The following is a 13562-nucleotide window of genomic DNA, read 5'->3' as shown; positions in this document are numbered from 1 at the left end:
GTATTTAGTTCCACGAAGCAGCCCGGCGGTTTACCAATTATACTTTAATCTTTGCAATGTGACGGCTCTGGGTTGACCCAAAACGACGAATCTTCAAGTTAAAAAATGTTTTACCACTAGATGGGGGTAATCAAACATCGTGACTAAAACACCCGGAAGCAAAATAACACTTTTCAACGAAGAACATATTTTCTTTGAGGCGGGGTACATTTGAACAAGAAAATCATTAATTTTCAGGTAAGATTTATGAAACGATTTCACCAGCTTTGTGTGAATTTTTAAATGTGTTACAGCTAGACCTATTTATTAAGATGTATTTCTCATGATGTGCCCCCTCTTATTCTGCATTTTTCCAATCAAGTCTGAAGCAGACATTATTCCAACAACAACAACAACTGTAAAAGTTGCTTTCGAATGAATCCGGCGTGGGAGCTAACCCCGTACTGGGTGACACCTGTTGCAAGTGTTTTGTCCAGATGCGTCGCCACAGGCGTCTTGTCCCAGGTAAGCCTGACGTGTGATCGCTTCCTATCATAATGTTGCCTTTATCAAGAACGAACTGAACTAGCTATGTCATGTCTTACCGAAACAAATACTTCACTGTCACTGCAAAAGTAGGGGTTCTGCGGTGACTTACAAGTTACAACTGAGAACAATCTCCATCTTCATAGGCTGACCTGGACACTGTCCCCAAGGAACCCCATGTATTCTCCACACATCTCCAAGAGGCAGAACAGCTCATCTCAATGGAACGAGAGCTTGACAAAGTAAACTAATCAGTATGCATAGTCTTTGGCCTTGTCTGGTGCAGTGGAAATAGCCCCCTGTCTTTGTAGTTGTTGTATGAAGCCCAAACCTTGTGTATGTTTATATCTGTTTGATTCAGGTGAATCTAGAGACAGAGTTATTGAAGTTGGAGAAGGAAAGTGCAGATGTCACTCACAAATTTTACCTGAGTAAGTTCACTAGAAGAAGCCCTGTTGCATATTGCTATGTGTTTGTGGGGGGTGCAGTCCTTGTGATCCTACTAGAATGACTCTAATGACTTGATGTGTATTGTCCAGGCCAGAGGTTCTCTGCCCTGCAGGAGTTCACCAGCCACCTGCAGGATGTGCTGAGGGAGCAGGCCAGTCTCCGGCAGAGACTGATGAAGCCACTCTGCCAAACCAACCTACCTGTAGAGGCTGACCTCCACAGGTTATATAGATTATTCACACTCCTTTCTACATTTACATTTAGTCATTTAGCAGACGCTCTTATCCAGAGTGACTTACAGTAAGTACAGAGACATTCCCCCCGGGCAAGTAGTGTGAAGTGCCTTGCCCAAGGACACAATATAATTTGGCACTGCCGGGAATCTAACCCGCAACCTCCTGATTACTAGCCCGATTCCCTAACCAATCAGCCATCTGACCCCCACCTTTCTGTCTCTTTCCTTCCTTAATACCCCTTCTCTGCTCCTCTGCCACGCATTTACAGACTGATAGTTCTCCCTCCTGCCCTCAACTGTTTATTGGTTTAGACTTGGTAAATTGTTATCGACAGTGACCAAACAATTTCATATGAAATATAGTAGGTTTATATTTTTCCTATCCCTTATCCTTGACTGTGCTAAACGTTCTTCCTAGGTATGTGGTGGAAGTCATCAAGATGGTGGTGGACTTCATTGGGAATCTTGAGACGAGCATGAACATTGTGCGGACCATTCCCACTGTTGATGACTCCATGAACAAACTGGTGAGTATTTACAAAGCCCTTCAGTTGAGACCCCTAAATGCTATTGTTAGCGTTTTGCAAAAATGTTACTTAATGTTACTTTTTCAAACCTTTTAAACGCTTCTCTTTACTTTCATCTCTCCTGCCTTCAACATTTCCCCCCACCCACCCCTTCCCTCTATAGAACAATGGTTTAGCCCAACTCTTGGCCCAGGTAGCGGAGGTAGAGAAGCTTTCAAAACAGATCCTCCAGTGGAGGACACACCACAGCAGCTTCATCAGTGACACCAGCGCCACCTGACAACACAGCCACGCACAGAGCCTGCTGAAAGGCTACAGTCAAACCTCTTCACTCCCTCATAATGGCTGTGTTTGCATGAGAATAGGATTATGTGCCTGATGGTCATTCTTCGTCAACGTGTTTCCGAAATATGTCATGGGGTCATGTTTGCCTTGAAAACAATGTTCTAATAAGTTTATACCTAGAAGTTCTAGAACTCTTTAGAAGTTATATTGCACATCATTTTATGTAAGAAATTGACAGTTCTTATATCATTTACAAATACAATAACAAAGTACATATACTTCATGAGTTATATTGGATGTTATCTCCTCCTTTCTCTAGTGGTGACATGTCACATGATGTAGCAAGATCTTGTTGATTGACAGGTAAGGAGGATTCTGGGACAGGGCTGCACTCAAGAGAACCCTGTTAGGATTAGGAAGTGCTGTTATGTTTCCTGTAACTGAATTATGTGTAAATATATTTGTTAATTGTTGTTTGTTATTTTTTATACAAAATCAATGTAGTAATGAATTGGCTTTTTGGTATAATGCATTGCCTGTCAATAAGTGATATTTCTTTTCTATAACTGTTGATTGCCATGTTCTCTTTGACAAATATGTGCTAATAAATGGATAATACATTTAGATGTACTTAATGTGCTTTCTCAGTATCATTATTTAGCATGGGCAGAGATCAGAGTACCTGAGAGTTGGAGGTGTTGGAGTAATTCCCACCTGGAGGTATAAGAGACATTTTCATAGTCCTTTCAAATGCTGAGATGTTCAGACAGTGTGAGGATAGTTGTTATTGTTTGTGTGGTGAAGAGACTGACCCCTGTAGTGCTCCTGCAGCAGCTGGGACATCAGGCGTGCGTCTGGCTGGCTGTGGTTACCCACAAGCCCTCTGTGCTGCTGGTGCATGTTCTCTAGTTCCTCCATCAGCAGCAACTTGTCGATGATTATGCTTTTGCTGGACAGCTTGTTGACCTGCAGAACCATTAAACAAATCTTTATTTAAACCCTTGTACCCCACAGCCAGAGATGCAGAGGGCTGAGTTGTCTATCTGTGGGGACACGGTAAGGAACACAAGCTGAGGTTACTGAGGACAAAAAATGTACCTGGTTTTTGATCTTGTGGAACATGCCTTTGTCTCCCTCCAGGCTGTAGCCATTTTGTTGTAGAAGTCCCTCAATATGCCTTTGATTAAAGGAAGGCGCCGAAAAACATTCTCCATTGTTAAAGTTATAAACATGGCAGATTTTCTACATCTTCCACCCATTTAGTCTGCTAATATCTATGCAGAAACCACGTTTCAGAGTGAGACAGGGATCTTTGTACAATAATATATAAAGTATTCATATTATAGCAGACAGTTTCATCCAAAGTGACGTGAAGAGGGAAATTTGAACCTGCAATCCACTTGATTTGCAGTACAAAAGAGCTGTTGAGAGAAACATTAAGTCTTCTGTCTCACCTATGGACATGTGGATGAGGCTCTAGAACGAAACGTTCCTGGAGGAGGTGCTGCAGCTCAGGGCTCTTCACCTTCAGGACCTTCAGGACCTCACATGCAGCAACGCGTACTCTGGGCTCCTCTTCATAGTGTAGGGCCCACAGCAGTAGTTTATTCAGTGTTGGGGTAAGGCAGCCGATCATCCCTAGCGCTAACACACACACTCACATAGGGCCAGGTGTACCAAAGGAAGGTTGCAGTATGGCTTGTTTGTAGAGCACCTAATATTGACAGTGCTTACCTTTAATGGCAACCACTTTGACTTCCCATGCTGGGTCGTTCTCCATCATTTGAATCAGCTGATTAAAAACCTGTGACGCAAAAGTAAAGACCCTCAAAAACGTTGTCCGTGTGTTTCTCTTCAACCGTGACTTCACAGTTCACATGTCTTTGGAGGAGGTTACCATCTCATCCTTCATCATTAAGGTAGCTGCGGTCAGACAGGCCTGTTTGCGCACAACTACAAAGTCGTCTTGGAGGCAGCGGAGGAAGATTGGAAGCAGCTTGACCGTCATGATCTGCAGTGTGCCAACCAGGACCAGGGCCTCCACCTTCCAAGAGGCCGGACCCTCCTCCAGCTTCACTCTGGGACAAGACAGGCCAGGAGACAGCAAGGGATTGACTAATAGAAACACAAGTACATTATCACAGGACCAACTAACCCATGTGAGAAAATAAGACTTATAGGATGAAATGACTTATATATTACTCATAGGAGCAATAGAACAGGAATTCAGAGTCGGAGAAGGGTTATATTATTCCATGATAATACTGTAGCTAGGTACCTGAGCTCATTATGAACCTCTCGCCCCATGCCAAGCTTCCCCAGAGCATGGGCAGCAGTTTGGCGAACTGTACGATTCCAGTCATTCCACATCAGGTAGATCAACTTGTTAGTCAGATCCTACCAAAGGAATATCCCATGAGTTAACACATATATACAGTATTTATGTTGGATTTATGACATCTGAAATGAAGCATAGAACCAAATATAAATGCTAAGTTGTAATAATAATCAATTGTGTGTTATTATCGATTACCTTATTGATTGGGCCTTTTAGCTTGGATATGGTGGTGCAGGCCAGGAACCTGGTTTTCCAGTTGGCACAGTTCAACTCCTCAGCCAGCAGGGAGCGCACCAGAGTCTAGATGGATGGATGACATGACGCCAACACAAGCTTTCTAGAGTAAACTTTCAATGCAGCTCTGAGAAGAAACACGTTACACTTTTGATGAAATACAACTGGAGGGTGTCAGTTTCACTGTATGATGGATAGCTGTGTACTCACAGTCTTGCTGCTGATGGAGGCCAACAGGGAGGCAGCCTGCTCCTTGTTAGAGTGGGACTCTCTCTGGAAGAGCTGAGACAGGAGTCTCTGGATGACAGGCCTACTGTGTTCTCGATCCATAGCCAGACATTGGGCCGCTACCCAGCTGTCCGCTCCCAACCCTGTAGAGTCTGCACACACCAACACCAAACAGCTCACAGGGATGCCAAAGATTCAACTTCCCCTACATGAAACTTGAAGTGAGGTCCAGCGGGTGTACCTTGATGGATAGTGTTGTGGAGGATCTCCTGAGCATGGGCATTGGCATTGCCCATGGCGTACTGGCACACAGCAGCCGCAATCTGAACCCTCCTGTCCGGGTCATCTAGCGCCTGGAGTAGCAGAGGCTGGAGACTCTGGGGAATGGGCTGGATGTCCTGTAAGCGGCCATACAGGCCTAGATACACGCACACACATTTATACACAAACATCTTCATCATCAAGTCTTTCACATGCTCTGTGCTCCCTGATGTAGGCTGCAGATGGGCCAACCCACAGTAAGTGTTGGGAGTGTCAGCTGACCTGCATCTATGGGCGTCGGCTCCACCCTGGGCCTGTTGACGGCTCCAGAGGCACAAGAGACGATGGCTGCCAGCCTGATGTTGCAGTGCAGGTCTGTCAGCGCCCGTTCCAGACCCTCAATAGTCACACTCTGCCATGGGGTCTCTGGAATAAACACATAGCTCCTGTGACAATTCATTTCCTGAAAGCGAACTACTGTCCTAGAACATATGAATGATGACGGAGAAAAAAAGTTTGACAAGTTTGATGGTGACTCCTGAGCTCAACATAATACCGTCCTTAATCTACAAATAAAAACACTGCTAGCCCAGACATTTTAAAAGCTTGATATGAAGGTCATTTGATGGAGCAAAGTGCTTCCACCTCGGTTGAGAATTCCACTTAAGCATTGGCCTCTTTTTACAGGACTTAATAGGTAGCCTTATCATCTAGCAACTAAGCAGAAAAAGGCCCACTGATTTTCCAGGCACTCTTCCACTCCTCCACAGCATAGCGCAGGGAAGAGAGTTCTGGCATGGGTTGGTAGATTGGCCGCTCTCTTGACTCCTTTGTGTACTGCCCGCTGTAGTCTGGAGGCTGCAGGCCCATCTCTGCAGTGTAGTCAGCTGATGTAGGAAGGTCCACCCAGCGTCGCATGCCCTTCTCCACCATATACATCACTGTTGGGAGATTTCTGAATGTGTAAAAAACTAGGAAAATGAAACCGTTCTGGGTTTAACCTTTCAAAACTGTTCTACACAGTTTGCTGGGTCATGCTAACCTGTGGTTCATGGTATTCACTGGCATTGACTGTTAGCCACAGTACCTGCATAATCTCCCCTTGGGAATCAAATAAATACCTAACACTACTACTACTACTATTAGATCTTCTTGTATACACAGCAGGAAATACAACTGTTTAGGACCGCCCCTTGACTACACCTTGTTTTTTATCCTGGCTTTTCTCGCCTCCTTACCTTTCGAATCAGTTTGTGTGTCTGTTGAGGGCTTAGTCCATTTTTCAGGAGTGCAGGGGAACAGCTCCTGCAGATTCTTCTGGTACTCCGAGTTATTGTCCATGATAATGCGGTCATGATTTCGTGGATCACGTTGATGGACTTGCTTAGCTATACCTGAAACCATGAAAGGTGTATACAAGATGATGATGCAAATCAATGCAGAGATAAAGGTGTCACTGTGAACAGTAGACAAGACTAGTGGGTGGGTTATCTACCGGAGAAGAGTTCCAGCTCAAAGTTGTTCTCTGTGTGTAGCACATGGCTTCCAGCACGGGGGTTGAGGCTGTCTTGCAGACGGGGGGGCAAGGGGGTCTCCATGTGTTTGACCGCCACAGTAGTGGCAGTCTGATTCAGACTACCAGGCTCATCGGCACAGGCTGGGGACACAGAGTAGCCCTGGACCCTGGAGAAGTAAGCGACGCAACGCAGGACAGGGCCAACTATATTATATGTATATATTATATATATGTAGAATCAGGATAATGCACCTAATATACTCGAAATAATTATTTAGTATCAGTTATTTATTTGCTTATTTGTATGTTGTCATCATCATAAGAGACTCAGTAGTGCAGAGTCTATGAGAATCTATCCTGCTTGCCTGTAGTAGACTGGTAAAGGGGTCTCTGCTCGGCTAATAGGCAGAAACTGCTGCCTCTCAGCCTGTGTACTGTGCTCCTGGTACCTGCAGACCAAGATCACACTATTGGACTTCCTGCATCCTGATGTTACAGTGCAAATGTGTCATTGCTGGATGAGTGTCTTTCTCAAGAGAATACCGTTCTAAGGTTATTGTGAGTGGCAATACACCAAGAATTGTTCCAGATGCTGGTTTAGTTGTCCATTTTTTTAGGGACCTGGAGGTTTCTTACCCGCTGAAGTCTTTCTCACTCATGGGGTCATCTTTGACCAGATCAGTGGCGCTGGCCGATCCGTACTGGGTCCTCAGCAGGCTCTGCAGTTTAGTCTTGTTCTGACATTGGTTGGGAATCTGCTGACAAACAATCCACTGGGCTGTGGTCTTGGTCAGTTTCTTCAGAACAAACTCGTCCCAGTGGCAGCTCTTGGATCTGTGTGAATGTTTACCTTTGTTTAGAAGTGGCTGCAAATTAAAAACAGTGATATGAGGGCTATGTGAAAACCTTGCCATGAACCTAAATCAAAAGAATACCAGACCTGTCCTCATTGCCTCCTGTAGATGCCTCCTTAAGACAGTTGTAGACATTGGAGATTCCTCGCAACCCTGTCCTCTTAAAGGAGTCCAACATCCCTCCCTGCTGATGAGTAGGCAGAGTAAAGGACACCTTGGCTGTCAGTTGAGTGGTCTGGGACATTGGTATGAGTGGGAGTGGAGAGCGAGGACCAGGGAAAGCCTTTTCCTCTGTAATGCCAAGAGAGATGGGAACAGCCCTCCTCGCTTGGGTCTTCACCCTGGTGGCAGGAGCCAGGGGCCCAGAGGGACTAAAGAGCCAATGAAAGTCAGTCTGGTTGTAGGGAATGGTCTCAGCTGCCAGCTCCTTAATGACCTCCCTGGAGAAGGTGAGGCCACAGGTTGCATTGTGGAGGTGCTGTTTGTAAAGACGCTCGCTTTGCAGGTCCTTGAGGCAGCGCCCTTTAGCCTTGGTGAGCTTCATCACATCTGCTTTATCTAGTGATTCGTCTGCTTGGTGCAGAAGTCATTCAACAAAAATACAATATAATTTATACTTGTACTTGATGTATCACCAATCCCATCCTATTTGCATCAGATATTATTTATTGATTAATTATTAGTAAACAGATCGAAATGCACTTTGTTTCATGTGGATCAATAAATCATTTTTCTGCAGGAAATGTAAGTTTAAAATTCAATTTTGCAATTTGCTATATCCTCTTTGATACATCACATTGATTTTCAGAAATCAGAAATCACACTTACTTTAAAATTATATTGTGCATCGTATTTGTTCATGTGGGCAAGGAAGAACCACCTGCAAAGCTACGATGTTGACGATGTGGTTGCCATGCCAACAAATCAACGTAGTAAAGCACTTGTAGCCACCACCAGTGAAGGAACCTTTTTTTCCTAGTTACGAATGTAGGCTTGCTCAACTATCGGAAACAACAACGAACATGTTATATGAATTGCAATTTATCGCCTATGAGGAAGTTGAAGACCGTGACACATAATTTGCTGTTTAGGCTACCATACTCACCCAACGACACGAGCCAAGGAGTCAATCGCCTGTGCGGTCACAGCAGTTCTAGGTGTACAGTTGGGTCGTGCATGCAACGATGCAAAAAGAGAGAGGTAGCCTATCAAGTGCTTTATTTGAGGGTGAAGCAAGTTTTCTGTGCTATTATTCCCTAATGGCACCCAACTCTATTGAATACTATAGAACTAGAGACAGAATTATGTCTCTTTTATTAACAGTCCTTGCCATTAAAAGGGAGATTATTGCGTTTGGTATGCTTACATTGTCATTCACGTTTTGCGGATCAACAGTTCAATTTAATCTATATTTTATCCAAAGGTCCATGAGTTCTGTTTCTAAATGTACTCAGCTGTACTCAAAGCTTTGACAGACAAAATGTAGGCTACACCTTTGGCTACAACAGTCACATGAAATCAGAGAATTAGGGTTAGTTATAACTACACCTTATCAATCCAACATGCAACCTTTATTCTTGCTGCAACCTCAAGGATATCCATCAGTCAAGCAAAATTGGCAGCCAGGGTTGTAATTTCTCTATGATCTAATTATGTGAATTTCTTTAACACAGACGAATGAATCAAGACATCGACACAAAAAGGCTGTCTGTATCTTAATGCCTGATGCACCATTGATATTTCGACATTTAATATTTTTGTGTTGTATTTGCACTCTGTTCACAATGTTTCTCTCAGCGCCTGTCTGTATTTCAAAGTGAAGTCTCAAGGCAGTAGGACGCTCTCCGGACAAAGTAGCGGCGTACATCCGTGCCATCGGACCCGCCGCAGCTCTCCGGCCTGTGTACTAGCAGCACCGGGAAGAAGCGGGCGTCCCGGTAGGTGGGAGGGCTGTCGGTGAGGGCCAGCTGACTGGAGTAGGAACAGCCGTTCCCGGTTGCCCCCCGGTCCGTCAGGTTGCTGCTGCGGCTTCGCCAGAGCCCTACGGTTCGGCGAGAGCCGTACATACGGCACAGAGAGAACCGGGAGGTGTCCAGGGAGAGGCGTGAGTGGAATGCATTGCGGGAGAAGATGGAGGAACAGCTGGAGCTAGTGGTGGTCCGTCTCCTTCCTCCTGCTCTTCCTCCTCCTCCTCTGGCTTGCAGCTGACTACAGTGCTCGCAGTCCTGGACCAGTGTCCCGTAGCTTTGTGCTCTCGGGCTGCCGTTCAACAGGAAGCAGTTGGAGGACGTGGTGTTGTCGTCAGCAGTGATGGCTGTTCTAGAACCAGAGCCCCCCAGGTCCAGGTTCAGAAGCATGGCTTCAGAGTAACTGGGGATCAGCTGGCGGTTGGAGCGGATGTGCCACTCCAGCTCTGTGCTGTCCAGTGTGTCCACCCTCGGGAGTCCAGCACAATCCCCGTTCCTCACGGGAACTTCTTCGTCTGTGGGAGAGGGGCTGCTGTGGCTGTACTCAAGCCCAAACAGCTTCTCCACATGGTAGTGGACGTACGCCGTACGGTACTCCATCAGAACCCTCAGAGGCCAAGACAGCATGAGCAGAGCAGCCAGCCAGAAGGCCACTCGGGAGGTGTACCAGGGCAGGTGGTCAGGATCCACGTAGGTGATCAGATGCTCCTTAAAGTCCACATTCTTCAGCTGCATCCCCTCCCGGGCCTCCATGTAGTCATCCATACCCTCTATCTCGGAGAAGAACCTCGCCCGCTGGTTAAGGTAGGCGTTCTCCGGCCCCGGCCCAGCAAAGCTGAAGCACTTGGTGAAGCGTAACCGCGTGGCCGGGTGGCCCTCCAGCCCCCGCAGCTCCCGCGACACATCCTGCATCCCGCAGCGGGCGTAATCGAACTCCCCCTCGGCCACGTGCGTGTTGACGCGCTCGTGGTACACCTGCGTGCTGGTGTAGGCGTCCCCATTACGGTAACGGGTCACCTGGCGCGTCCGCCGGACAAAGTGATAACTTATGGCCTTCCACCACACGCAGGGCCGGGCCTGTCGCATCCGCAGCACACGCTCGTACACGCTGTCCACATCAGCTTTGACCTGCAGCTGGCTGTGAGCGCGACAGTGCCAACACTCCACCAGGTAGACCACATACAGCATGAGAAGGAAGGCAAGGGGGATGTAGAGGTAGCCGTCGGAGCAGGGGCTGTCGTGGTAGATCATGGAGCGCCCCCCCCCGTCCCCGGGCGAGCCCCGGAGGGAGGTGAGGGAGGTGTCGAAGCTGAGCTTGGTGACGCTGGTGAGCTGGCACCAGGTGACAGCACCCAGGCAACTGTACATGAGAAGGGAGAGCAGCAGGCAGCGCCAGTGGGACTCCCGACAAACACACGCCCCCAGGGACTGCTTCACTGGCCGCTGCTGCAGGGAGAAAGAGCGGGAGGGATGGGGAGGGGGGGAGGGGGAGAGAAGATAATGAATAAATACATTGTATCAGTATCCCAACATGACTTTTAGAGCATTAAAATCCTTAGCCAAAACATAACATTCCAACATGAAATGGAATAGACTTTAACTGCTAATCTCAGGGCAATTCATATAGCGTTGTGTTGAGCTACTGATTATTCCTTTAGTTCTGGGTGCGTCTTGAACACGTTCCCAGTTTTGAGCTTGGCAGTGGCACCAAGGCTACAATTCCCATGAGACTTGTTCAACAACCTCTGACATTGGGCCTCAGTTACAATCAACAATGTCCTTCTTGTTATCAGTCCACAGCAGAATCGGACACGGGTCATTGGCCAACACATAGTCTCTTTGCCCTCCATCTGCTGGGTTTCAGGTGGACTCCTCACCAGCCCAAAACTGCTCATATTTGCAATTCTGACTGCAAAACCATTTCTCTCTTTTCAGCAAAGGCATCCATCCTTGAGGTCCTCTAACTATACAGCATATGTTTATATACTATGTCCTGATCCAAGTTTGGCTCAGTCAACTGGTTGCAAATGGACTCTATGCTTAGCCCCTCTCTGAACATCAGTCAACCTCTTCCCAATCTCTTCAGTTGTACTAGATTTAGGGTACCTGACCAGAGATGCAGTCACTGGAAAATTCAATCAGTCAACATTATCCAATCAATAATCAACAAAACTCACGTGGGCCCCTTCGAAAACATGGTCTATGTTAATGCATACACAGTGAAGAGATTCACAGATATAGTATGTTAGAGTATGAACTATCCTGACCTGATAAAAAGAGCTGACTAAGATAACACCAGGCCTTAGTGATACAAACAAAATGTCAAAAACAACCTTGACTTTGGAGGAGAGAGTAGAGTTAAGTCTACCTCCACAACCACACAACTCAGTAGTATTCTACCTCTGGGGACCTGATTTAAAACAAGCGCGTCATTTGACTGTCTGTCCTAGGAGCTGTATTTCACGGTAAGCTGCACACAGCCAATTCCCCAGATGGAATCAGAGTAATTACCACATGACAGACTGGAGGGCAGAGAGATCCACAGACCTCTGCGAATATAGTTACATGTACTCTGCATTGTTTCATAGCACAAATAGCCTGATCCAAAATACAAAATTAATTTTTAAGCTTTAAATTATATATTTTTTAAACTCAACATTGCATGACTGTACGCTAGGACTGTGTATTACATATTACATCATTAACAGAATCCTCCTTTAGCATTACATCTGCTTAAAGCATTTGGTGGTTCTTAAAGAGGTTTAGGAACTCCATAGCAGCATGCGTACAGTACTGCATACAGGGTTAGGGTTTAGGCTCTCAACCCTTATTCACCTCCAGTCCAATGATTGATAGTGGTGGCATAACCAGATTCCGAGGCCTTAATGCCATCTATGGCATCTGCAATTATGGTCTGGTCTTGTTTTAGCAGTGGCTGCCTTTCTGACAGTCATTAGATAGCTAGCCACAGACTCCCAAACTGTAATGCTCCCCAGTGGCACGTGAACTGTTGTTGGATGAAATGACATTTTCCTACATAGTCAATTCTGGTGGAGCCAATAATAGACTACCAAGCTCAGATGATGCAGGATCTTTTCTTCTGTATATAGTGAACCATATGTATGTAGTCAGTAGGATATATTTCAGCTGATGAATTTCAGCTGACTGAAATAGACTCAATCAATATGAAACAATCAATATAGGCCAAATTCATCCCCATGGGCAATGGGCGGCACTTGCTTGGACAATTTGATTTGCACCTTTTCTTTCCACCACACATGACAGCCTATTGGTTTATCATATCACGGTGTGCTTCATTTATAAGGAGTACCAGGTCCTTATCTATCATGAGTTGTACGGATGATACTGTCTTCATATGTTTGTGCAGTCCTAACAGCCACAGTTAATGCAGTGCAATAATGTATCAGAAAATCGGGACCACCAGTGTGTCACCTCACCTCCTCCTGCACCTCGACGGTGGTCGGCGCATCTTCCTCTTCCTCCTCTTCCTCCTCCTCTCCATCGTTGGGGGTATCAAGCGCTGTGTCTTCCGCAGTGCTATCACTTTCCAGATCGAGAGAGAACATGCTGCAGCTTTGACATGGCAGAATCAAGTCCTAACTTCAGGACCCGCACAGCAGTCTCAGTGTCTTCTATCTCGTTTCCCTCTCCGCTTCACTCCTCAGGTCCGCTGGGTCGGTGCCAGAGAGCGCGGTTCCGGAGATGCAGTTGACTCTCACTACTTGGACCCTCTCAGGGGGCGGGGACGATTTGACCGCAGAGATTTTACAACATAAAACATTTGTAACGCTGCAGGTTGTGTCATGCGGCCAGCTCATACGTGAGCTGCACAGTCCTAACAGAATGACATATTTTCTTGGCTCTAAGAAAGATAAAAAGTCATTAGCCTACTGATGTTTTAAACCCGGATAATACATGTCAGGCAGAACTGATGAATGAATGAAAACTATCTTTCAATTTTTTGTCACTACTATAAACTGGATCGGCCGCTCGTAAAATAACGCACCATTAGAATTGATTCAGTTTCCTCGAAGAAATCAACAGTAGTTTCTCACTTGATGAACTCTGCACCATAACCTGCCAATTCATCGTAGCAAGCGACGCTGTCCATGGTCCTGCAA

At 46.1% G+C, this 13562-nt stretch overlaps 3 protein-coding genes across 3 annotated transcripts; 1 reads left to right on the top strand and 2 right to left on the bottom strand.

Annotated features, from left to right (window-relative positions):
- The first annotated feature begins 149 nt into the window (after positions 1-149).
- haus2 (HAUS augmin like complex subunit 2) lies at positions 150-2646 on the top strand. Its single transcript, XM_047018231.1, has 7 exons — positions 150-237; positions 362-504; positions 672-767; positions 887-956; positions 1065-1197; positions 1629-1737; positions 1901-2646. Exons 2-7 carry the CDS (start codon positions 415-417, stop codon positions 2015-2017), a joined length of 615 nt encoding a protein of 204 aa, XP_046874187.1. The 5' UTR covers positions 150-237; positions 362-414; the 3' UTR covers positions 2018-2646.
- A 49-nt stretch (positions 2647-2695) lies between these two features.
- On the bottom strand, positions 2696-7997 carry heatr4 (HEAT repeat containing 4). The gene is made up of 17 exons (XM_047051979.1): positions 7540-7997; positions 7236-7433; positions 6965-7048; positions 6579-6766; positions 6322-6477; positions 5821-6024; positions 5366-5509; positions 5064-5240; positions 4805-4974; positions 4556-4660; positions 4301-4419; positions 3920-4100; positions 3757-3826; positions 3477-3666; positions 3121-3199; positions 2835-2988; positions 2696-2736 (listed from the first exon to the last, which is right to left on the bottom strand). The coding sequence occupies exons 1-17, from the start codon at positions 7995-7997 to the stop codon at positions 2696-2698; spliced, it is 2718 nt and encodes a 905-aa protein (XP_046907935.1).
- A 1267-nt stretch (positions 7998-9264) lies between these two features.
- On the bottom strand, positions 9265-13079 carry si:dkey-13p1.4 (transmembrane protein 151B). The gene is made up of 2 exons (XM_047018271.1): positions 12879-13079; positions 9265-10866 (listed from the first exon to the last, which is right to left on the bottom strand). Exons 1-2 carry the CDS (start codon positions 13005-13007, stop codon positions 9265-9267), a joined length of 1731 nt encoding a protein of 576 aa, XP_046874227.1. The 5' UTR covers positions 13008-13079.
- Positions 13080-13562: the final 483 nt, after the last annotated feature.

Source organism: Hypomesus transpacificus, chromosome 3 (genome assembly GCF_021917145.1).
Source record: "Hypomesus transpacificus isolate Combined female chromosome 3, fHypTra1, whole genome shotgun sequence".
NCBI lineage: Eukaryota > Metazoa > Chordata > Actinopteri > Osmeriformes > Osmeridae > Hypomesus > Hypomesus transpacificus.
Note: the sequence above shows the minus strand (reverse complement) of the source record. Positions and strands in the feature narration are given on the sequence as shown.

What these genes read in the sequence shown, in the direction of transcription:
- haus2 (XM_047018231.1), top strand. Translation starts at nt 415, where the DNA reads ATGAATCCGGCGTGGGAGCTAACCCCGTACTGGGTGACACCTGTTGCA. An exon ending in TGGAACGAGAGCTTGACAAA is followed by an intron (nt 768 to 886) that starts GTAAACTAATCA and finishes TGTTTGATTCAG; the next exon opens with GTGAATCTAGAGACAGAGTT. An exon ending in GTAGAGGCTGACCTCCACAG is followed by an intron (nt 1,198 to 1,628) that starts GTTATATAGATT and finishes CGTTCTTCCTAG; the next exon opens with GTATGTGGTGGAAGTCATCA.
- heatr4 (XM_047051979.1), bottom strand. Translation starts at nt 7,997, where the DNA reads ATGAAGCTCACCAAGGCTAAAGGGCGCTGCCTCAAGGACCTGCAAAGC. An exon ending in TGAGCTGGAACTCTTCTCCG is followed by an intron (nt 6,478 to 6,578) that starts GTAGATAACCCA and finishes TCATGGTTTCAG; the next exon opens with GTATAGCTAAGCAAGTCCAT. An exon ending in GAGGTTCATAATGAGCTCAG is followed by an intron (nt 4,101 to 4,300) that starts GTACCTAGCTAC and finishes GTCTTGTCCCAG; the next exon opens with AGTGAAGCTGGAGGAGGGTC.
- si:dkey-13p1.4 (XM_047018271.1), bottom strand. Translation starts at nt 13,007, where the DNA reads ATGTTCTCTCTCGATCTGGAAAGTGATAGCACTGCGGAAGACACAGCG. An exon ending in CCGTCGAGGTGCAGGAGGAG is followed by an intron (nt 10,867 to 12,878) that starts GTGAGGTGACAC and finishes TTCTCCCTGCAG; the next exon opens with CAGCGGCCAGTGAAGCAGTC.